This window comes from Marmota marmota, unplaced genomic scaffold, assembly GCF_001458135.2.
Source record: "Marmota marmota marmota unplaced genomic scaffold, marMar, whole genome shotgun sequence".
Lineage (NCBI taxonomy): Eukaryota > Metazoa > Chordata > Mammalia > Rodentia > Sciuridae > Marmota > Marmota marmota.
This window is the reverse complement of record NW_026000229.1, coordinates 25,589,228-25,614,049: the sequence shown is the minus strand read 5'-3', so window position 1 is coordinate 25,614,049 and position 24,822 is coordinate 25,589,228. Positions and strand designations below refer to the sequence as shown.

Genomic DNA, 24,822 nt, shown 5'->3' with positions numbered 1-24,822 from the left:
TTCCCTCCCCTTTGCCCCACCAAAGTTCTTCCATTTTTCCCATGACCCCCACCCATTATGAATCATCATCCACTTATCGAGGAACATTTAGCCTTTGTTTTTTTAGTATTGGCTTACTTAGCATGATATTCTCCAACTCCATCCATTTACCTTCAAATGCCATAATTTTATTCTCTTTTTATGTTGAGTAATATTCCATTGTGTATATATACTACAGTTTCTTTATCCATTCATCTATTGAAGGGCATCTAGATTGCTTCCACAGTTTAGCTATTGTGAATTGAGCTGCTGTAAATATCGATGTGGCTACATTACTATAGTAGGCTGATTTTAAGTCCTTTGGGAATAGACCAAAGAGTGGGATAGCTGGGTCAAATGGTGGTTCTGGTCCAAGTTTTCTAAGGAATCTCCATACTGCTTTCCAGATTGGTTACAACAATTTGCAGTCCTACCAGCAATGTATGAGTGTGCCTTTTCCCCTACATTCTTGCCAACATTTATTGTAGTCTGTATTATTGATAACTGCCATTCTGACTGGCATGAGATGACATCTTAGAGTAGTTTTGATTTGCATTTCTCTAATTACTAGAGATATTGAACATTTTTTTCTTATATTTGTTGATTGATTGTATATAATTGTAGAGATGTCAATTGCTCATTTGTTGAATTAGTAAACATGAACGGCAGGTATAGGACTCCTATTTCTGTCTAGTGACAGCAATAAATATCAGTTCATAGTATATGATAGAAATGAAACATAAAGTACTACAAACTAATTCTTATAATTTTGTAAGCAATTCCATGAGAAGAAGTAAACTAGTAGTTAGAAAAGTTTTTGTTTGTTTGTTTGTTTTATTTTTTAGCAAAGGGGCTGGTCAAAATCCGATTGTTTGAGTCAGCTAACTTCTTAGAAACCAAAGTGCAGTAGGGGTCTAGCTTAGTGGTAAAGCACCCCTGGATTCAATTCTCAATACCTAAATAAATAAATAAAATGCATACTCCCCAGACAAGAACAAAACCAGATCCAGTCATCTAAAGAAATCACTGGTATTCTTTTTGTCTATTGTCCCATGACCACCCTCACTAGGGAGACTTGGGAGATGCAAAGATGAGGAAGTTGCAGCTATAGTATATTAGACACATAGAAGTGTTCCTTTCCTGGAGATTAGTGCTCTATCTGACGTGCATGTGGCAAAAACTTGCTCTCAAAATGTAGGCTCTCTCTTCACCTCATTGATTGTTTCTTTTGCTGAGAAGAAGCTTTTTAGTTTGATTCCATCCCATTTATTAATTCTTGATTTTATTTCTTGCTCTTTATGAGCCTTGTTAAGGAAGTCAAGGCCTAATCTGACATGATGAAGATTTGGGCCTACATTTTCCTCTCTTAGGCACAGGGTCTCTGTTCTAATTCCTAGGTCCTTGGTCCACTTTGAGTTGAGTTTTGTGCATGGTGAAAGATAGGGGTTTATTTTAATTTTGCTACATAGGGATTTCTAGTTCTCCCAGTACCATTTGTTGTGGAGGCTATCTTTTCTCCAATATATGTTTTTGAAGCCTTTGTCTAGTATGAGATAACTATATTTATGTGGGTTTGTCTCTGTGTCTTATATTTTGCATCATTGGTCTACATATCTATTTTGGTGCCAATACCATGCCATTTTTCTTATTATAGCTTTTGTAGTATAGTTTAAATTCTGGTATTGTGATGCCTCCTGCTTCACTTTTCTTGCTAAGGATCACTTTGTCTATTCTGGGTCTCTTATTTTTTCCAAGTGAATTTCATTGCTTTTTCTATTTCTGTAAGAAATGACTATGGGATTTAAATTGGAATTGCATTGAATCTGTATTGCACTTTCATGGCCATTTTGACAATGTTAATATTGCCTATCCAAGAGTGTGGGAGATCTTTCTGTCTTCTAAGGTCTTCTTCAATTTCTTTCTTTAGTCTTCTGTAGTTTTCATTATGGAGGGCTTTCACTTCTTTTGTTATGTTGATTCTCAAGAAAAATTTTTTTGAGGCTATTTTGAATGGGATAGTTTTCCTAATTTTTCTTTCAGCGGTTTCATCACTGATGTATAGAAATACATTTGATTTATGGGTATGGATTTCATATCCTGCTACTTTGCTGAATTCATTTTTTCATTCTAGAAGTTTTCTGGTGAAGATTTTTGGATCTGCTAAGTATAGAATCATGTAGTCAGCAAATAATGATAGTTTAAGTTCTTCTCCTATTCCTATCCCTTTAATTTCTTTTGTCTCTCTAATTGCTCTGGCTAGAGTTTTAAGGACTATGTTGAATAGAAAGTGGTGAAAGAGGGCATCCCTGTCTTGTCCCAGTTTTTAGAGGAAATGCTTCCAATTTTTCTGCATTTAGAATGAAGTTGGCCTTGGGCTTAGCATAGATAGCTTTTACAATGTTGAGGTATGTTCCTACTATCACTAGTTTTTCTAGTGTTTTGAACATTAAAGGGTACTGTATTTTGTCAAATGCTTTCTCTGCATTAATTGATAAAATCATATTAATCTTATCTTTAAATCTATTGGTGTGATGAATTGTATTTATTGATTTCCATTTGTTGAACCAAACATGCATCCCTGGAATGAACCCCACTTGATCATGATGCACTATATTTTTACATTTTTTGTACACAATTTGCTAGAATTTTATTGAGAATTTTTGCATCAATGTTCATCAGGGATATTGGTCTGAAAATTTTTTTTCCTTGATGTGTCTCTGCCATGTTTTGGTATCAGGATGATACTAACTTTGTAGAATGAGTTTGGAAGGGTTCCTTCCTTTTCTATTTCATGGAATAATTTGAGGAGTATTGGTATTAATTCTTCTTTGTAGGTCTTGTAGAACTCAGTTGTGAATCCGTCTGGTCCCAGGCTTTTCTTGGGTGGTAGGCTTTTGATGGCATCTTCTATTTCCTTGCTTGAAATTGATCTGTTTAAATTGTGTATGTCCTCTTAACTCAGTTTGGGTTGATCATATGTCTCTAAAAATTTGTTGGTGTCTTTAAGGCTTTCTATTTTACTGGAGTATAAATTTTCAAAATAGTTTCTAATTGTCTTCTGTATTCAAAAGTGTCTGTTGTGATATTTCCTTTTTCATCACAAATTTTAGTAATTTGAGTTTTCTCTCTCCTTCTTTTCCTTAGGGTTGCCAAGAGTTTGTCAATTTTATTTATTTTTTCATAGAGCCAGCTTTTTGTTTTGTCAATTTTTTGAATTGTTTCTTTGTTCTAAATACATCTTTTAAATGGGAACCCCCACACACTCCCCCCACCCCTGCCTCCCCCATCTCTTGTAGAAAACCCTATTTTCAGAGCCATTCTTTGGAGGTACAAAAATGTGAGCAGGGAACTGCTACCTATAACTGCAGGGAGCAAAGAGTCTACAGAACACCAAATGAGAATCTCTTTCTTAATTCCATTTTTCCAACCTTTTTATACAATTGAAATCAAATTAAATTTGGAATTAGAGGAGTAATAAGAAAATATAATAATAAATTTCCAGCTTGCATTGGTCCCTAGGATTGGAGCAGGCAGTCCACAAATGTTTTCTTCATTAAAGTTTAAGAAGCCATGATTTGTTAGTATTTAAACTCAATTAACCTATCAGTCTTAGGTTTTTTTAAGTAAGTATATACCATCTATTTGCCTTTGAGCATCACTGCCCTGTAGCTGATAATACCTGAATAGAACTCTCGGAATGTATGAGACTCCAGGTGTTGTAATTTTCCCATTCCCAAAAGAGTCTTATACTATGGCAGCCTGTGTGTCTGTGTGCAAGGGCAGTGAGCACATCTGATACCAAAAAAACAAAACAAAACAAACAAACAAACAAACAAAAAAAACAGATGGCTCTGATAGAGGGGCAGAAACTGAGCAATCTTAAAAATTACCTAGATTTGAGTTGAAACTGACATCAAGGATTGATGTGATATAATCAGAAAGTCTCAGATGACAAATGCAATTTTTGATTTTCATTTCAATGTTTTTAGTCATGTTCCTATAGTCTAGAGCTACCCAGCTGATGAGAATGTGAATAATACTTCCTCCTAACCATTTCTTAGCATTATAAAGTACTCTTAGAGGATTATAGAATTTAGGTCAAGAATTTAGGTAAACTCAGGGGAACTTCTTGGTCATGGACTAGGTCCCAGGAGATTAAACTGACATTAGGTCCTATATTTATTGGATATGTTTCTTAGATTGTCTCATTTACAGTAAGCCATGCTTGAATTTTTTACTTTCAAAAGTTGTCTTTACCCCTTGTATTTCTTTTCAGTAGATCAGCTTGTGTAAGAACTATAGATATTAATGGTAGGAAACTAAATTTCTGAAGGATAAAGTAAGGAAGATTGACTTGCATTTTAATTTCAGAGAATATTCCAGGTTGCCTTTCACATGAATTTCTCTCTGCTTGATACAATACATCTGTTATAAAGTTATCATTTTGTTTACAAACAAAAACATGATTTTCTTCATACTTGGTAAAGTATGTGTTGAACTTACACGTTAATTGTAAAAATAAATTCAAGCTAGAAGATTGGTAGGCTATTGTTTGTGTTTACTTATAGTAAGCTATTTGGTAATATTTACTAACAATATTTTAAGAACAATGAGATAAAAAGAAAAATTGTCTTCTAAACTTTGCAATGTATAAGTGAGCATCACAATTAAATTATCTTGATTTGGTTATTTTTCTTTTATCCCCAAATTTGCTTATGAGATTATCTCTAAATTCTAAATAATTGAGGTCCTGAAGAAAAATAAAATGTTAAGATTTGAATCTTGAACTCCAAGTTACAAATGACACCATGGAAGTGAAGTCAGACCTATCAACTCCAGAAAAACATGGAAGTATGTAGATAGTTTGTTTCTCCCATTAATTTAAAATTCTAAAGTTGGGAAAATATACTTTCTAAGAATGAGCAATATGAATACAAGTTTAGCATCCCTAATCCAAAATGTTCCAAGCTCAAAATTTTTTGAGTGTCATGACAGTACTCAAAAAGTTTTAGATTTTGGAGCATTTCAAGTTTCAAAGTTTGGTATAACAAATGCTAACACAGTAAAGTCTAAGCAAATATTCTAAAATATGACAAACTCTGAAATCTGAAACATTTATAGTCTCAAGCATTTTGGATTAGGTATACTCAACGTGTTCTCAAAAGTTAACTTTTAACTGAATTTATATTTCTAATGGGTCTGTTGCTTTACAGTGATATTAAAAACTGAAATATATTTTGAAGCAACACATATATTTAACTAATATATAACACATTAGACTTTCTAAATTATGAAAATATAGTGCTCTAGATGATGTTTTGGTCATGTCTTGAATCCCATTGCTGTAATCAACAAAACTTTGCTATCTAGCCTTATTTGTAAGCATGCCATGCAATTCAATAAATTTTTCATATGCAAGAACCCCTTCCCCTACTTCTTCAAAATTTCCTAAACTTTTTTATTTGATTTCAAAGGCAAAAAGAGAGGGAAAAGTATGTATGTGTTGTTTGAATATAAGAAGAAAATGCTTCTAATAGAAAAAAAGGCATAATTCTCAAAACTCCAAAGTAACATTGTTTATGATCTTTCTGCAGCTGGATCCCGAAGCTAGTACCATTCTAAAAGAACTTCAAGTTAAACTCAGTGGGGTTCTGGATGAGCTCAGCGTCACATATGGAGAAAGGTAAGTGGCCTGAGTAGTTATTATCTAAATGTGTTTGATTTCATTTATAATATTCATGCCTTCAGAGATATTCCTCTGACTAAATCCATTTAACTTCCAGACCTGATCTAAGCATAGCCTCCTCTGAAAACTCTTTTGTGACCCCTCCCTCTAATAGTGATGCCATGCTGAATGCTCCCCAGATCTCTAGGCATCCTTCATTTGGGTACCACTTGCAACACTGTGCTCTACATTTCAATTTACTGGTCTAGTTTCCATCACTTTCTTCTGTGCTCCTTAAGGGCTGGAATCATATCTTATACCTGTCTGCAATCCCAGCATGTAGAGGTTGAATTGGCTATTGAAAGTGTGGAGAAAGGGAAGGAGGAAGGAAAATATTTTGCATATGAAAGAAATACAGGTTGTGCTCATGGCATACATGTCCATGTGGTTGTGCTTCAGAATGCCTGAATCCCTAACCCTGTATCAAATGAAGTCAAGATTCTCCATTTTAAGGCTTAGGAATCTGATTGCAACTCTCCCATAGGCAGGAGTTTGGAAACTACTGACATATCTACATTTTTTCCATATAAAAAAAGTCAACTTAATCTGTACATGGTATGGTTATAAAGCAAGAGAAGTTCACCATAAACAAATTTGATTTTGGTCCTGTGCAAGAAGCATCTCATTATCAAATGTTAAAACAGATAGAAACAAATACATCTTTGAAGAAGTTCATTAATTTACTATAGAATTGGATTTAAATATTAGTTCAATACATGTTGACTTACCAATTTAAACTACGTGTTCAGTTTTCCAATGAAAGTATAAAGGTTTCTTCCACGGCAGGGACTATCTCTTTAAACACTACTCATTACTTAACATGTTGTAGAGAGATACATTTACTCATTACCAGTGCCTTTTTTAATCAGAAAGACTAAACAGAAGCAACACTGAAAACATCATTTTTTTTCCCCTCAAATACAACAATTGCCGGGTTTCTGTTCCCGCGACTAAAAGGCTCAGGGGTCACTCTAGTTAAACTGGACTAACTGGGCTGCACGAAATAACCACACAAGAGACACAAATACCTTTTCCTTTGGGGTTGCTGTGACGGCTCCTCTGACCTTAAGGGTCCACAAAAAGAGAGAGAGAACACGTGTTGACCCCTTTGATTGAGGAGAAGCTATTCAAATGAGGCAAGGGGTCAGGTTTCAGGGGGCTGAGTCTATCTTCATGATGTCCACTGTCAGCAGGTTGACTGACATCTGGGTAGGCCACACCCAAGGGCACAGTAAGAGGAGGGGACACACACAAGGCACTTCCATGGAAGATTCTATCCTAAACAGGGCAAGGGGTTATATTACAAAGGAACAGGTGAGCATAGCTTCACCCATGGGGCTGTAGCAAGACACACCCATTTCTGTGACTGAGCGCCTCAGCACCCAGCTAGGGAGTGTAACTCAGTCACCCGTAAGGTTGGCCTCCCACAAACAATAAAACACAATTTTAAAAAAAAACATACTTATCCTTCTCTTGATAATCAGAGTTGTGTTTACAACTCCTTTAGCCAAGTGGTGTCGTCCTTATGGAGCCGACCTTCACAGCTCAGGTGCTGAGCAGGAGACTCAAGCCAAATGGAGATTAGGGTAGTTGATGCCTCTGCTCAATTATGTTAGCTGATCTGCATGACCTTGCCTACTTGGCCTGAATGTTAATCAGCAACAGGAAGGTAGTTGTACCTGGAATTGGAGAGGCAGCAGTTGTTCACAAATGTGGGGTGTCACTGGCTCTGACACTTAGTGATGGGGCTTTGGCTCAGCCATTTCAGGCTTGCCTCTGATCTGGTTGTACATTAATGTGTGGTTAACAGAAATAATGTTGCCTTCAGCTACAAGCAATAGGAGGGATTGTTTAGCAAAGTTAGGGTGAGAAAAAACGAGTCAAGATTAGCTAGAAAAGTGTTCAGAACTTCACAAAAAATAAACAGAACTAGAATATAAATAAAGCATACTAAATTACTCCTTGTAAAAGTGCTTTTTCTTATATTTTGATTTTTTTTTTTGAAAGGGAAGAATGTTTTGTTTGCAAAGGTTAACCTATGAATTCAGATTTGAAAGAATAAAAAGGACAGATGTCAATTCTGAAAGAAGGATTGGGGCCATTAGAAGGGCATCTGAAATGTTTTAGTCGTATGAGTTTGGATATTTTAGCCTAGATATTGAAACCCTTGGCTACCCATGACCCATTCCTTCATTATTTTTTAAGTATAGAAAATAATTTAGCATTTCATTCATTTAGGGCTATTCAGATTATTAGAGTAAACAGGCCATATGTCACACTTTCCTTATAAAAAGAATAATTATTATATGCCCGTTGCTATGATACTTCACATGTGCAATAGATGGCAAGTCCACCGTGATCAGTGTGATTTGTTGGAAAGCCAAACTAGATAAATTCAGTCTCAACTGATCCTTCTTCAGGTCTAAATTAGCAATATAAAGCTTTAAAAATAAGTACATAATTAACCTCAAAAATCAGTTTGATTTTATAGTATTAAGAAAAACAATCAATTATCCTACTATATATACCAGCTAGGATGATATTGCCGTAAAGCCAGAGAAGAGCCAAACCACACATTTGAAACATGGGTAACTGGTTTCCTGATGCATGACTACAGGAGTTCACTTCAGTGATTTATTAAAGATGTTCTTAAAATTTTCAAAACTTGTGCCACTTAGATTTCTGCTTACACCCATATTTTTCAATTTTTGTTTGTTTGTTTACTGTGTCTTTCTTACTGATACCTTTAGTACCAGAGGATGGCTGGATTAAATATACAGAGGACTCAGGAATATTTCATAGGAATTCTTCTGAGTATTTGACTCCTTGGGTGTTAGCAAAGTCTGTTATTATTTAGTGGCACTACTTCTATTCAAGCTAGTTAATAAAAACTTTTCCAATCAGGAAGGAAGGAAGGAAGGAAGGAAGGAAGTGAGGGAGGGAGGGAGGGAAGGAATTTTTTGGTGAATTTACTAAAACAATTGATAGAGACAAAGGCTTTTTAGGTGAAATGCAGGTGTTTGTTTACCCTGGTCTCTTGTAATCATAGAGTGGTATTGTCCATGAAATACTGAGAATACTTCTTCCATATGCTTGATCCCACACACAGAGCTGGCTTATGATTGAGTTTACAATATAGATCTGTTTAAGAACCTACTTTTCACATATTTGAAACATAAATTTATGCTCTCTGTTCAGTCTATCATCTCATCCCCATGCCTTGATTTTGAGAATTGGTGCAAAAGAAAGTAGTTATTTAAAAGATAATTCTTATTAAAGCCATCAGGATCATTGATGACCTAGTGGAAAATCAACCTGTTAGAAATTTCTAATATTGTTTGCCTTTTGTTTCTATCCTGTCAAGTGTCTACTCCATTAGCCCCATTAAGTACACATACCACCACAAAGACCCAGACCTTGCCCACTTTCCCTACCATTCCCTTTTCCTCCCTCCCTTGCAACTGCTACCTTATAAGAGGCCAGACACAGGTGCAGCCAGATAAAAGCCTAATAGCCAGGATTAATTCCTCTGAATAAGAGCTTAGAAGAGCTTATTCCATTGAAACCTGATAACCATAAAGATAGATAAGAAATGAGTCATACCCAGAGGGTTCAGCAGAGATCCAAAGATCAAGGAACCAATACAAATGGCAAGTCTAGAGGGGTAAGAATGATGTTCTCAACAGTACAGAAAACCAAGGAGAAGTCAGGATCCAAAGATGGAGACTGGCTGGGCATGGTGGTTCACACCTGTAATCCCAGAGCCTGGAGAGGTTGAGTCATGAAGATGACAGATTGGAAGCCCATTCTAGCCACTTAGTGAGACAGTAACTGCTCAAAAAAAGTGGGGGGAGGGGTGGCTGGGAACATAGCTCAGTGATAAAACTCACCTGGGTTCAATCCCAACAACAATTAAAAACAAAAAACAAAAAAACGATGGGAGACGAGCCAAATATAATGGTAGAAGTAGAATCAGGTCTTGAATATATGCCCCAGATTATGGACCAGTGTGTTTACAAATCTGCTACTAAAGGACTAGGAACAAGAAAGAGATCCAAGTTGTTTAATTTAAAATCTATTAAAGATTCATCATACTAGGTAAAAGCAAGAACTAAAAAACAAGGTAAGGTCTCACATATGCTACAGGAACAAGTACTTCTGCCTATTTTATTAATTGATATACTCTCAGCACATAAAATAGTGATTGGCACATAGTAGATATTTATTAAGTATTTATAAAATGTGTGTACATGAATAAACATGTATATTTTGCTTAATTCATAATAAAAGCATTATATAGTGAAAAAGCCTAAACTTCTATATAAAATTTGGGTAATTTATACTTTTCAAATAAAATTAAAATCATTGTATTTGGAAGAAAAATGGGACTGACTTGCTCTCAGTACTTTAAAATACTGACTGGAATTCCTGCTTCTCATTATCATTGCAGTGATTTGGCCATTTCCCAAACTTTCCCATTCTCCTAAGTAATTGTGTGTGTGTGTATGTGTGTGTGTGTGTGTATCTGAATATACTTATATTTACTCCTATTATCAGAAACATGGAAGTATTGTTGGAAATATCTTAACAATAAGGCTAAGAGTCTCCACTACTTAAATCTCTTACTACTTGCTGCTGCTTAGGTAAGAGCCACCAAAACTGATACTGAGGACATAGAGAAGAAAAGCAGCACAAAGGGTTACTCTTCACAAACTTGCTTAAATCCTGAGAGTGGTAAGCAGTCAAGGCAGGTGAAAGGAGATCATCCATTGGTACATTTAACCAATATTTCTTTTTTGCATAGTTTTATTGAGATATCATCAACATATAAAAATTGTATATATTTAAGATGAATAACCTTATGAAATGATCACAACATTCAAGCTAATTGACACATGTATCACCTTTACAGAGTTGTCAGTTGTATGTATACTGAGAAAATTTTATTGAAAATCTATCCTCTTAGCAATTTTCAATATACAATATTGAAAAAAAATTAACTACTGTTCCTGCATTTTCTGAATATGTGAATGGTATGTGCAAATAATTCTGAACAACCCCTGGTCCTGTGGAACTTTTATCCTAGTGGAGGCAATAGGCAGCAAACAAACTAAAAGTAGGCATTCTGTCAAATGATGAACAACACAATTAAGGAAAAATAAACAGTTAAGGAATGAAAATGATGGGAAAGCCATTTTAGTTTGAGCACTCACGGAAGACTTCTCCGAAGAATCATTTGGCTTATGCCCCAAATGAAAGACCAAAAATAGCATGAGAATTTCCCTGGCAGAGGGCACATAACAGTGGATATATGGTAAACATGCTCTTTGGAGCATCCCAGGACACCAAAGAGAGGGCTTTGGCTGCACTGCAGTGAAGCTAAAAGAAAGGAGGCAAGAAGTAACATCATTGAGATCACCAGCACCAGGTCATGTTGGACTTTATAGTCTACGAAATGCTCTATACTTGGTTACAATTTTGTTTGGAAGCTATTGACAATTTTTTAACAAGGGGGGAGCACAATCATGTCTATTTTAAAAAAGATAACTATAGCGGGTTGAACAGAAAGAGACTTAGAAAAATCACCATGCCAGTTTAGGTGAAAGGTGTGGGGGTAAGTAGTCTTTGGAAGGAAAAAGTCTTTAGATTTAGGACACAGTGTGTTGACAGATTGGCTTCTGGGTTTATGGAACTCAGATTTTCAAGTGGAAAGTTTGCATAGCCAGTTTAATAAAACAGCCTGGTGTGTGGGGTATAAGTTGGGTCTGCACATGTGAACCTGAGAATCACCAGTATGTAAGTAGTATGGAAGCCATGGGGCCAGATGGGATAGTCAAGGGAGTGATTGTTGAGGGAGAAGAGTGGTCCAGGGATCAAGCCTGGAGAGTCCCAACATAGGGTAAACAGATAAAATGCAGTGAAATTTGAATTTCACATAAACAGTGAGTAATTTTTAGTGTAATCTGTCCCAAATATTACATGTACAGATTTATGCTAAAAATATTTACTATTTGAAATTCAAATTTAATTAGGTCCCCTATGTTCTTATTTGATTTAATATGGCAATCCTACTCCAGTGGGTGGAAGTCAGGCAGTTGAGAGGGATCAGCCAGTTATGGTGGTAGAAAGCCAGCAGAGTGTGGAGTTACCAAAAGCAAGTGAAGAAGGTGCATCCCAAAGTCAACAGTCTTTCTAGAGGAACGTTTTTTCAAAAAACACTCAGAAAATCATAATAGCTCTTACTCAGAGATAGAGGCTGAAGAACCTATTTAAATTAATTCAACTTGAAAAGTTTCACTTTAGTCTGATTCACATATAATGGTACCAAGTGAGCTTACATTGTAACCATTTTTTTTTTTTTTTTTGCAGTTGAAATTAAGTTTCAGAACTAATGAACAAGAGAATTCATGCTATTTGAAACAGATCCTCATGGTAGAATTCAAACAGCCCAAGAAAAATGTTTACTTTTATTCCAGAATTTATATTGTTTTACTTTAGTTTCCAGCTTATAATTGAAGAATGCATAAAACAGATGAGTTTTGAACTAAATCAAATGAGAGCAAATGGAAATAGCACATCTAATAAGAATAGTGCAGCAATGGATGCAGAGATTGTTTTAAGACCGCTTATGGACTTCTTGGACAAAACGTAAGTTTTCTATCCACTTTTACCTTTACTTATTGCCTTTACTTATTATCTTTACTTAATTTTCTTGACTGATGAGGCCTTACAAAATATTATTTCTCCTATGCACAACAGCTTTAAAAAGATATTAGTAAAACTAAATGTGTTCATTAAAGAGCAATCCTTTATTTTATTACTAGGTAGAAAAAAATGACAACTTTGTACATGAAAGGGAAAAATGAGAATAAATAAATATTGGTAGCTAAGAGGGTTTTTGTTCTGAGGCACAGAGATTTCAAATTTTATGTTCCTCAAATGGTATATGGTTTTGCATACTCCTGGAAATAGAGAAAGACAGAGTCCATTTCACCACCTGTATAGTGAGGTAATTGAAAAAGTGGATTTACCCTTATTTTCCATGCATTTAGATGCTTATTTTACTTAGTCTTAATTTTGTATTTTAAATTATACTTTATTATATCATCGTATATGTCATTTTTTGTAATTTTTAGTGGAAATAGATAATGTATAAAGACAGAAAAGAATCTATGAGCTTTAAAATTTTGTGAGTGATTTACATTTTTTTGAAAAACATATATGAGACATGGAAAGTTGCAGAAGTTTTTAGAACTAATTCAGAATGTGTAAGTTTAAAGCCACTGGTTAGAGAAGATATTTAAAAGTCAGCTACTGATTGTTTTCAAACAGCTAATAGTTTAAGAAGAGTAATAAAAAAGTTACACAAATAAACATAATAAGGGATAAAATGATAGTCTTTTTAGAATAAGTAGAAATGTCCTTTGGATTGGTTAATTTGAAGGTGAACAGGATCTGGATGTATGGAAATGAGGGATAGGCATTCCAGGTGGAGGGAAAACATCTGGGTAAGTTTTTACACAAATATCACCAACTATATAACAAGAAATCTCTATTGCCAGTTGTTTCAGTCAGCTTTTTCATTACTGTGATCAAAAGACCTGACAAGAACAATTTGAGAGGAGAAAAGTTTATTTGGGGGCTCATAGTTTCAGAGGTCTCAGTCCATAGATAAAATGGCTTCATTCCTTGGGGTACGAGGTGAGGCACAACATCATGGTAAAAGAGTAGTGGAGGAAAGTAGCTCAAAACATGGCAACCAGGACACAGAGTAAGAGCTCTGCTCAACAAGGAGAAAATATATGACCCAAAGTCAGGCCCCCAATGACCCACCTCCCCCAGGTATAATCCACCTGCCTACAGTTACACCCAGTTAATCTCTATCAGGAGATTAACACACTGATGAGGTTAAGATTCTCATAACCCCATCATTTCACCTCTAAACACTCTTGCATGTTTCACACAGGAGCTTTTGGGGGACACCTCTCATCTCTACCATAACACCAGTTAAACATATGGCATTTGAAAAACATATGGTTAATTGGCTCTGTGTTCAGCCAATTTAGGTAGCTCAGGTCATAAAATACAAGCTTTCTGGTTTGCGTGATCAAATCAGTTAACTCTGACTACATTAAGGAAGCAGTTACTAGGTTTCCCCAGTATTTTCAAAACAAACAATAGGGGACTGAGAGTCTTTAGGGTGCTTTAGAGAAAATCCCCTTAGAAATCACGTTATATTATAAATGCATAGGCTTTCTCTGCCTTTGTGCAGCCTCTGTAAATAAAACATCTTATTTCTTTATGGTTTCACCTTCTCCATTAAGATCTCACCAGTACATAAAATGAGGTGTAAACTCCATTTCCAATTAGCAGAAACCCCATGAAGAGCCACATACATGTCACTGATTTTAGTTCTGTTCTGGTTCCAGCCTGAGCAGGGCTGTTTACCCTGCTGAATACATACACAGATTAGTTCTTAAATTCAGACCTTTAGAAAGTAGAAATGACAGGTCTGCAGCAAAATTGGCGTATTTGTTTTATCTCACATCATCCTAAGTCTCTCTGGAGATCACATTTGTCATTCTGCCATGACATATCTGCTGGTTTCTACCTTGTCTATACTATAAATTTTCATCAGCAAACTAGAAATGATCCCCTTGAACAATGGTTTTCAAAGTAGCAGAGATAAAGTTCCAAGGATATCCCTCAGGGGTCTGCCATCTGGTGGGTGAAAAATATTGGTTCTATTATCTTCTTCTCAGCCCCACACCAAACCCTGGTGACTGATCTCAGAAATTGCTCTTGGCTGAACTGATTTTATATACAAATAAAAGGGATCTTTTGTCTTTAAATGTTTATTGATGTACATGGAACAGTATTTTTCTGTCTGAAGCCTGTTAATTTAGGAAACAATTTAAGGAAACAAATTATCAGATTTCATTTTCTACCAAATATAATGAATTACCTAATGTGCAGTATGATTAAAATACTTTGGTATTATGAATCTTTTGAAGTAAATGGAATTCACCATTTGAAAATTATCAAGGCCTGTTCAGGTATTTGAATCTTGGTAATTAATGGGAAATTCTGATTCATAGAGTAAGTTGGTACATTTATGAGTGTGTGTTTTATTTTATTCAGATTAAGTCTTTCAGCAAAAATCTGTGAGAAAACAGTCCTGAAGCGAGTTTTGAAAGAACTATGGAAACTAGTTCTTAACAAAATAGAAAAACAAATTGTTCTCCCTCCTCTGACAGACCAAACAGTAAGTATTTAAAATGTAGTTTAAAAAACACATCTAATTGTCTTCTTTTTTTAAAAAAAATGAGTGCTTTTGATCCAGATGATGTACTATTTAAATCCATTTTTGAGAAAGAGGGTTTGGTATGCAATTTATCACAATTTTTATCAAATTACATTTTTTTTAGCCAAATAAGTTTTAAATAGTGGTAATAGGAATCAAGCACCACACTTGCTTGTCACTCAAAACTTCTCTTTAAAAATGTGTATCCAAGTTCCATTTGTACAGTTGTCTGGTTTACATATATGATTTTTGCTTATTTTTACTGTGACCACACAGAGAAATAATGTAGCCACTGTGTTTCTTTCTTTAATTTTATAGCTTTAGAAGATCGTTCCAACACTACAACATGGGATCTTTTCACCTTCTCTTTCTGCTTTCATCTATTACCTCCTGACTTGGAGGTTAATAGAATAGACTGCTCTAACTGGATTTGAAGAATGTGATTGTATTACACACAGTAAAATAAAAGAGAACCTGAGGGATCAATTGGCAGTAAAGTTAGACAATGGTCAAGTGGCTACATAGTATGCCAGATATTTCAGGTCACATATCTTAATAAAAGTAAGGGAAAAAAGATAACCTAACAAGTACTTGTTATGGAGTAATTGATTTTTTTTCTGTGACTGAGGAAGATAAATGGATACACATAATGAGTAATTATAAACCAAACTAAAATACGTATTGACACCATTAGTCATGTACACTCAGTCCACATATCTCAAGTGGAATTATATGTGCAGAAAATATTTTCTTATAAAGTATATCATGATTCAAATATAAATATATTTTTATCGATTTACTACCACTGAGTGATAAAATATAAATTACTTTTAGTTTTGCTTAATTCTATGAATGTGTCATTTAATCATTTATAGCCTGTATTTATGGGTGTCCAAATCATGTATATAAATACATACACACAGACATATTATTTTGATGCAATATGAAATATATTCCTATAATACCATAACACCAGTTAACTTTCATATAACCAATCAATAGGGGAATTATATCAGTATAATCTGAAAGTTAGATTGTTTTATATGTAAATTTCCCTTGGTCAGAGGCTCAGAAATATAATAGAAGAAGTATGACTTTAACAGAAAAGAAAGAGCTCCCATCTCAGCTACTGCACAGACCTATTCAAAGAAGAAAAAGAAAAAAAGGGCAGGGGGAGGAGCTTCCCTGCACATAGAGTCTTTCTCGAGAAGGTCTCCTGTGTTCTGATACCTACTTGCATGGGCATTACCTCAGCCCACAGTTGTATACTACTGTCTTGTTCCTTGTTTTACATTTTTAATATCCCTGAGGCGGCCATCAGCCTCACTGAGCTCATTTCCAGCTGTCCAAGCAATCTCTTAAAGAATCAATTATTATTTTGATAGTTTTTTGGTAACAAAATTTTATGAGCTTTATATTGCTTTGTCCACTACCATTTTGCACATAAACCTTACTATTTTTAGTGTCCAATTTTGAAGCTTATGAGAGTTTTCAAGAATGTGTATGTCATGTTACAGCAGAAATGTTCTATATAACATTTCAATCTCTATATTAGGTCTTTCCTAAAAAAGCTCATCACCATGTGAATTTTCCCTAGCATTGATATCTACAAGTGGGAACCTATATTATTCATTTATTCAGTGATACATTTAATAAATATCCTGTGAGCTTCTAGAATGTACTATGCACTGTGCTACATACTTATTATAAAATATGAGCAAAATGGGTCATTGTTGCTGTTTTCAAGAACCTTGTAGTCTTTAATTCCCCAATGATATGAGAGAGAGAGAGAGAGAGAGGAGAGAGAAGAGAGAAAGAAAAACATAGAGAATAATGGTCCAGAATAGCTGATTTTCTTTACCGTGAGAATATTCCAAACCACTGAAGAACTTCACAAAATTTGGTACTTTTGTAATTACATGTGCCACTGGACATGCCTCCACTGCTTCATTCCACTGCTTTGGATTGTTTATTCCAGTGTTTTACAAATTCTCTTCCCCAAGTTTTGAGGGTTCTAGAGAAAGCCTCCAGCTGAGGAAGAGATCAAGAGGCAGGTCTCTGATAGGTTGGACAGCATTTCAGCTCCACCTTCTTCAGCTCTGTATAGATTTATTTGTGGGGATTGGAGTAAGAGAGTGACAGCTAAAAAAGTCCAGTCCATCTGCTACCTTAAACTGGCTGTGTTAGTTTCAGGATTGTTACTGCAATCCATTCAGTAACCCAAACCTAACACTCTCAGAAGTGGGACACCTCTGAGGTCTGCTGTGCTGGCCAGTTACTAGATATCTTTGTCCCATCTAAATAGACCAATTAAGGGCATTGGATATAGAAGCCACAAATATACTAAGGGAAATAAAGAAAATGATCTAATTACTACTTTTCTACTGTGACTAACATTGACAATCTGAAGACTGAGTCATCTTTCATTTTCTCTTGTATATTTCTAGGGACCTCAGATGATTTTCATCGCAGCTAAAGATCTTGGACAGTTATCCAAACTGAAGGTAATAAGAATAAAGAAACTGGTTTCCTGTGAAAAGTAATGAACTAACTACAGCTCTGCAAAAAACCATCCTCCTGCTTATAAGGATATCTAGCATGGTGGGATTAGAAAGATGTGTGTCTGTGATCTCACAATCTGCATTGAGAATTTCTAACTTTGCATTATAACCATTAGCATTATTGCTTTTGCACCAAATTATTATAGAACATATTTTCTTTCATATATTAAACTGCTTTGTATGCATAAAAGCAAAATGGAACACTACATAGAAATCCTCTGAAGCTTAGAGAAGTCTTACAGCCAAAAAATACAATATAAGAAAGCAAAACTCATCAAAGCAAAAAATGAACTTGTGGACATGTTCAATCCCATTAAATTAAGTGAGGATTTACTGATGAAATAACCTTCCCTTCGTTATCACTTGGAATTCCCCAAACTTCAAATTTATACAGGGAAACTCAGTCCCTATCTCCTTAGGATAGGAACTTAGCTGGTTAAAATGCATATTGTTTTTTCTTTACTCACTAGAGAATGGGTAGCACGAACAGACTCCCTTGGTTCAAATTTATCCAAATTTGTGACATGGGCCAAAGCATTTAACCTTTCCAATTTTTATATGTGGCATTTTAAAACACAGAGAAGCTTAACATTTGGTCCATAGGATTGTAGAAATAAATAAGATAATGCATATATCATCTTTGCTTGGCAACTGCAAGGAGTATGCCACTTCATTTGTCCCCAGTTGGTAGCTTAAATATTACTGGTATTGTTTTATATTTTATATAATACATAGTTATGTATTACTGGTATTGTTTTATATCTACAACACAGTGAGAGAGTAATACATTTGCATAATTATTTACCAAGGTGAAATATATACTTCTAATTTCAGTATTCAGTTGTATCATTAATATCATCTACCTTCCTCAGGAAAAATACAAAACACTTAAAATCAATTATCATTAGAGAAGACATAACCAACACCTAAAATTTTTCTCATCCAGGGCTACTTATAGTTAAGAAGGAAGATAGAAGGTAGATATTACTACTAAACTTTTTTTCCTCTTGTATCTCTCTTTATTATTTTTATTACCTCTCTGGGATTTCTGGACCCTGCTTGAAAAATGGACTTATTCAGTGTCAAAGTTTCTCATATAGAACCATGAAGGTGAAGCAGCGTAGGTCTCATTATAAAAGAGATGACCCTGACTGCGTGTCTAGCATCTGTGTGATATTATGAAACATTCCTTCTCCCTAGGCTTCAGTTTCCTGAGTTGAATGTTATATCAGCTAAAATGTTTTCAATTTCAAGTGATAAAAGCCAAGCTAACATAAACAAAGAGGGAATTTATTGTTGCATGAAATTTTATAGTTCAGTGCTAACATTGATTTCCAAGACTGCTTGATTAGGGATGCTATCAATGTTCCAAGATGGGGTTATTTTCTCTCAACTCTGCTCTTCTCCTTGTTTGATGTATTACCACCACAAACCTTCCTTCCTGGTTGTAAGATGGTTGTTTCTGCTCTTACATCCTATGAACTTCAAATCTTGTGGGGAAAAAAATCACCCATATTAGTATCAGGAATCCAAGGAAAATCTCCTGGTAAATCATTGGCTCTGAGGGAGTGTTTTCACCATTCCTAAGATAATCACAATAGCCTGGGAAAAGACATGGGCCAGTTGTCTCAATTCATATTGGCCCTGCACTGGGGGATGAAGTAAGCCCTGTCCAAATCTTAGGAACTCTGTGTAGGAAAGAGGCTAGCTACCTGGAGATATATGCCTTCTGGGTAGCCAAAATTAGAATCCATTGAAAACATGACACTCTCATACACTTTGTGATCCCCAATTTTTTGCCCTTTGGTAATATCGTTTTAATTCCTCAAGGCAATCTATGAATGAAATGATCTTTAAAAGTTATTTTATCTATGTTGAAATAATATGAAGGACTAAAACAAGAATCTTGTGAACCATAGGTGATAAGAAGCTAGCTTAATTCTATTTTGGGCCCTTGGTCATCATTTTTCAGTTTGTCCATATAATTATTATTACTTGCATTACAGATCTATAAATGTTCTATAATTCTGTGTGAAATACTGAAACTCCAGCTGGTACAAAGAACTTCACATTTTATAAAGCCAATTACTTTTGTTTTAGTACTTTATTTTATTTTACCACTTTATTTTTAAAGAATTTTAAACCACTTTCCACTTTCAATATATTTGAAAGTAGACTTGATCTGCTGGAAAGGCACTATTTGAGATAATTGTGCTGATGGATACTTTGAGAACTCATAAATATAAATGTTAATAAACTAACCTTACTTAAAAGAACACAAGATCAGAAATATGAATAATGTGGGGAACTTTTCTGTACTTGACTATGGATTTAGGATTAATCATTAAACAAGTATTTATTTAACAATTGACATAAGCTCTATTACTTCATACTCTGTATGTATGCATATTATGCAGGCCTGACATTACTGTTTAATGGGATTCAATTTATTTGACATAAAAATAAAAGTAAATATGCATAAATGGGCTGTTGATATAACCAAAAAAAAAATACTACTTGGTAAATATGCCTGAGACTATGAATTTACTACAAATCTTTCACTTGCTCAATAATTCTTTGCTGTCATCTCCCAAAGACTCCTTTATTTGAATGAAATAATAAGTCTCAGAAAGTTATTGCTGCAAAAATTACATTTTATAATACAAAATATAGTATTTATCAGTAAATATTTAAAAATAATATAATTGCATTATAAAAATAGTCAAGATCAGAAAATTTTATTTAATATAAAATATTTGTATTAACAGGTCATAAAGCATTTCCCCTATAATTTAGCAAGAATTTCTCTTAGCCTTTGAATCTCAATGGATATTTACTATTCCTCTTTTAAAAATGTTAAATGAACTGTTATTTAAGTTCAAATTTTTGTATCAAAAAAAAAGATTTTCATGCATAACTCTGTTTGAAATAAGTATTTTGAACCCTATGAGATAAACTGAAGAAATTATGATTCAATTACCAAAAATATGTTCGGTGCCCAGCAAGTGACCGTTGCCAAGGTAGACCCTGAAAAGCTGAAGAAGTGAAATGGATAGAGATTATCTCCAGGAACTCACAGCATCTACTAAATAATAGAATAAGAAAAGGGACAGAACAGGACAAGCCCCTAGGTATGATTGCACACTTTGAACATTGCACAGAAGTACCCAGCTAACAGAGCAAGTGAAGGCTGGAACCAAGCCCATGTTCCGCTTGCCAAGCCCTGTGTGCTGAGCTGGATCTGACTCATAGGAAAAGGGATTCTTTTTATTCCAGCAAAGGCACTGATCCATTAATCAAACCATGCATTCGCAGAGTTGTATCCACACATGGGACTTTAATTCACACAGAGGTACAAACATAAGCTGGAAGGAACCTGAACTTCAGGAAGACAAAATTCTTTTTTTTTTATTGAATAATATATCTCAATCACCTACAAGAGTGTGGCTTGTCATAAGCACTCAATAAATGTGTGTTGAATTGTTGTTAATAGATTAGTAGCAGCCCTGAAGGATTGTATCCATTGGGTAGAGGGGCAGGGGGATATCAGAAATTTTTAAATTTTCTCCTAGACAAATACCTATTTTCTTTATTATTTCTCTAAATTTTTACCATTGTTTTCCTAAGTCAGCTTTGAATGATGGGTTGAGACAATGAGGAAAATTCATTGTTAAGTAATGAAATCAGTTCCAAAATATTAAAGTGATTACAAAAGATTGAACACCTCCACAGCCAAATTCAATTAGTTCTTTGGGGCTTTTCCCAGTAATGAGTAAGAATTAAGGAGATCTGTGAAAGAGAATAAAGTAGGGCCCCTGTATTTAGACTACATGAGTATTAATTAGGAGAGGCTAAAATTACTCCTCAAGTCCCTTCTGTGTTTGAGACTTCTCAGTATGACAGAAAGCAAAGCAAGGATTTTAGGTGAAAAGGCTTTGACACACAGTTCTCAAAATTCTCAGGCTTCTTTCGTTCTTTCTCTTTTTTTTTTTTTTCTACTACATAAACTTGCAGTGAAAATAAAGTCACATCTCTGTACAAGTACCACTTTTTAAGGAGTCAGGTAGCATTTCCTTTGGTAGAATGGATATTTATTAACTATATGACAAAACAATCATTTTGAATACACCCATATGAAAAAGATATTTCAAATTGTTATGGGATTATACATATGTTTTGAAAGTAGTGAATTAAATGAACTGATGATTGTGTAAGCAGTCATTAACCTGTTTTCCAGGAGCACATGATTAGAGAGGACGCCAAGGGTCTATCACCAAGACAATGTGCTGTAATGGAGGTGGTCCTGGCTACCATCAAGGTAAGGTTTATGCCCCTGGAGTGTACCCAGAAAGCCCACCAAACACCCTAGAGTTAGGTACCCCCATGCATGTCTGTTGAGCTATGCCAGCCAAGATAGTTGAACAGATGCTTTCCCAAGCATACCAGATGAAGCCCTTGGTGTCTCCTGATTACATTTATATGACACTGTATACTTGCTTCCTTCATCTCTTCCTGAAAGACATGGATGAACCTTATATTCTATAAATGTTTTAAAAGAAAGACATGTATATTCCCCAACCCAATTAAATAGATGGTTCAAGAGGGTTTTGCGTTAACAGAATTTATTTTTATGTTATCTATGCTTGTTGAAATGGTTTTTAAAGTATCAACATTCTGCTCTAAGTAATACAATAATTTTATTTTATTTTCTGCTGAAAATGCAAAGGCCTTATGTTGCATGCGTTAATTTTTCACAGACAAAGCTTGACCAAAGTTATTCTAGTGTGAGCTAAATGTTGCAGATCTAAAAATGTCACTTAAAAGTTTTTTTCAAATAAGTCTTATATGTGAATATATTTACACACACACACACACATACACGCATGTGTGCATACGCACACACACTTTTTATGTGTGAAAGTTTTTGTTTTTGGGTTTTTTTTTGTTTTATTTTTATACCAGGGATTAAACCCAGGGTTACTTAACCACTGAGCCACATCCCCAGGTCTTTTTAAATTTTTTTTTTTGAGACAGGATCTTACTAAATAGCTGAGGCTGGCTTTGAACTTGTGATCCTCCTGGCTCAGCCTCCTGAATTGCTTGGATTACAGGCTTATACCATTGTGCCTAGATGTGAAAGTTTATTAGAGTTGTAATGAGGGAATTTTTCTTCTAAATCCAAACTTTTTCAGCATTTCCATTCTTCACCTGAAGAAACATCTGTCATCAAGGATGTGTGAACAGTATAGCAAAGAACTGTTAGCTAGGACTCATTTACAGAGCATGGCATAATCCCACTGGGTAGAAACAGACATTGCAATAGTATTTATTAAAATAGAGTTCTACCCGAATAAAAACTGATATCTTCACAAAACTGTCACTACATAAATTTTGTTTTACTGCTTCATCATTTAATATGAGGTCATCTTGTTGTGTCAGTACCAAAAACCACAAAATGAAAGTTATGAAATAAGAGTTTTGTAGAACCTGCTGGCAACTGAGGAATTCAGTTTAGGTGTAAGATTACAAAAGTTGAGTTTCAAAGAGACAACAATAATTTTGCATAGAAATGCAGTAACTTTGCAAAATAATTTTGAGGTTAAAATAGACAATATAAAAATTCAGAAAAAAAATTAAAACTCAATTCTCTTTGAAAATTACTTTCAGATATTTGAATACGAATTGACTTTTGGAGTCATAAGAATACTGATAACTAAATATAGGATATTGCTAATAGAAAAAAATTCTAGAGTGTACTCTGAAAAATAAAATAAAATAAAATTTTTAGAATTTGAATTCAGCCCATTATGATTTTATTAGAATAATTCATAACTTCAGAAGAGGTCAAGAAATGTGTTCTGTAGAAATAGGAGCAGCATTAAATATATTGACTGACCTGGCTCATTTCTCTTAACTCAAACATTTCTCTAATTCTTCTTGGTGGGACCACATAATTGCCACCTGCAGGCTGAGTTTTCCCCAAACTCTGAGACAGTCTTAATCCCCAAGCAAATCCCTTTGATCCACATCTTGATAGTTCAAATATCCCATTTTTGTATTAGGCCATCTGTGAAAATCCTTTAATTCGGTCTCGGCCTTATTCTTTGGAAACACAACTACTATCTGGTGTTCAAGATCCAGTAAATGGGTGCATATCATTGTCTTGTTCTTTCAGGACTGGAGTCTGACTCTGGTCCTCTTGAGCCTGAGATCAGGTTCGTACTTCTCTTCATCCCTAAATTCTGTGATTCCACTTTAGGGACCTCCATGTTAGGACTGTTGACCCTATGGTCTGCCCATTTGCCGTGATTTTTACTGATTTTGGCATTTTAGAGCCCCTGGCATCTGATTGCAAGAGCTGAGACTCCCTTTACCTTGTCTGCCTCTTGAGATTTGTCTGACTGACTATCCTACCAATCACTACCATGTTACTAGAATGGAATTCAGGAGAAGGAGGGACACTATTTAAGAAAGTTGTAACTCCAAGAACTAAAGACACAGTGTCTACCTGGAGCCCAACAAAGGGAGCAGTATGATGCAAGAAGAGACCTCACAAGAAAGTTCTTAGACCAAAGCTGCCAATGCCACCCAGTCTAATTCCCAGTGGCTGACAAGGTGATAATTCTTAGTTCTTATTTAGCTTAATTAAATCAAATAAACTGGAAATGATAAAGAGAGAAATGAAGAAGGAGCATTCTATAGAGTTTGTAGCATATCATCTGATCCTTATAAACATTTTGCAAGGTAAATAGGTTAAGAATTATCACTTACATTTTACAGATGAGAAAATTGAAGGCAGAGGAATTTTAGGTTTTATCTAAGGCCACAGTGCTGCTAGTAATTTTCAAAGCTGAGAAAGTGCTCCAAACTATAAAGTCAGTGTTCTTAATTTTGTTACACATCTCACTAAGTGTTTATGAAATAATATGTAGCAGACTAAAACAGATAATACTTCTGCAGAGATTTTGCTTCTTCCTATATTAGAATGCCAATTTCAATCATTTGATTATTTCCCAGTTATTTAAAAATAATTTAAAATCATTCAACCTCTATATAAATATTGATGAAAATATTAATTCTCTTAAATACTAAAACTTTCATTGGGCTACAACTAATTTTTTTTCAGACCAGTCATAAGTGTTTTCAATTATTAAGTCAAGAATATAAAATACAGTAGAAATAGCAGAAATGACGATGGCCTACTATAGACAGGA

At 34.8% G+C, this 24,822-nt stretch overlaps 1 protein-coding gene across 5 annotated transcripts in view; it reads left to right on the top strand.

Annotated features, from left to right (window-relative positions):
• Nucleotides 1–24,822, top strand: part of Unc13c (unc-13 homolog C) — a 583,769-nt gene that overhangs the window by 490,767 nt on the left and 68,180 nt on the right. For all 5 annotated transcript variants that reach the window (XM_048793668.1, XM_015480644.2, XM_048793667.1 and 2 more), the window contains 5 exons: nucleotides 5,613–5,701; nucleotides 12,242–12,391; nucleotides 14,885–15,008; nucleotides 17,495–17,551; nucleotides 21,846–21,926. In XM_048793668.1, the coding sequence (XP_048649625.1) occupies nucleotides 5,613–5,701; nucleotides 12,242–12,391; nucleotides 14,885–15,008; nucleotides 17,495–17,551; nucleotides 21,846–21,926 (501 nt within the window). The remainder of the gene's footprint in view (nucleotides 1–5,612; nucleotides 5,702–12,241; nucleotides 12,392–14,884; nucleotides 15,009–17,494; nucleotides 17,552–21,845; nucleotides 21,927–24,822) is intronic.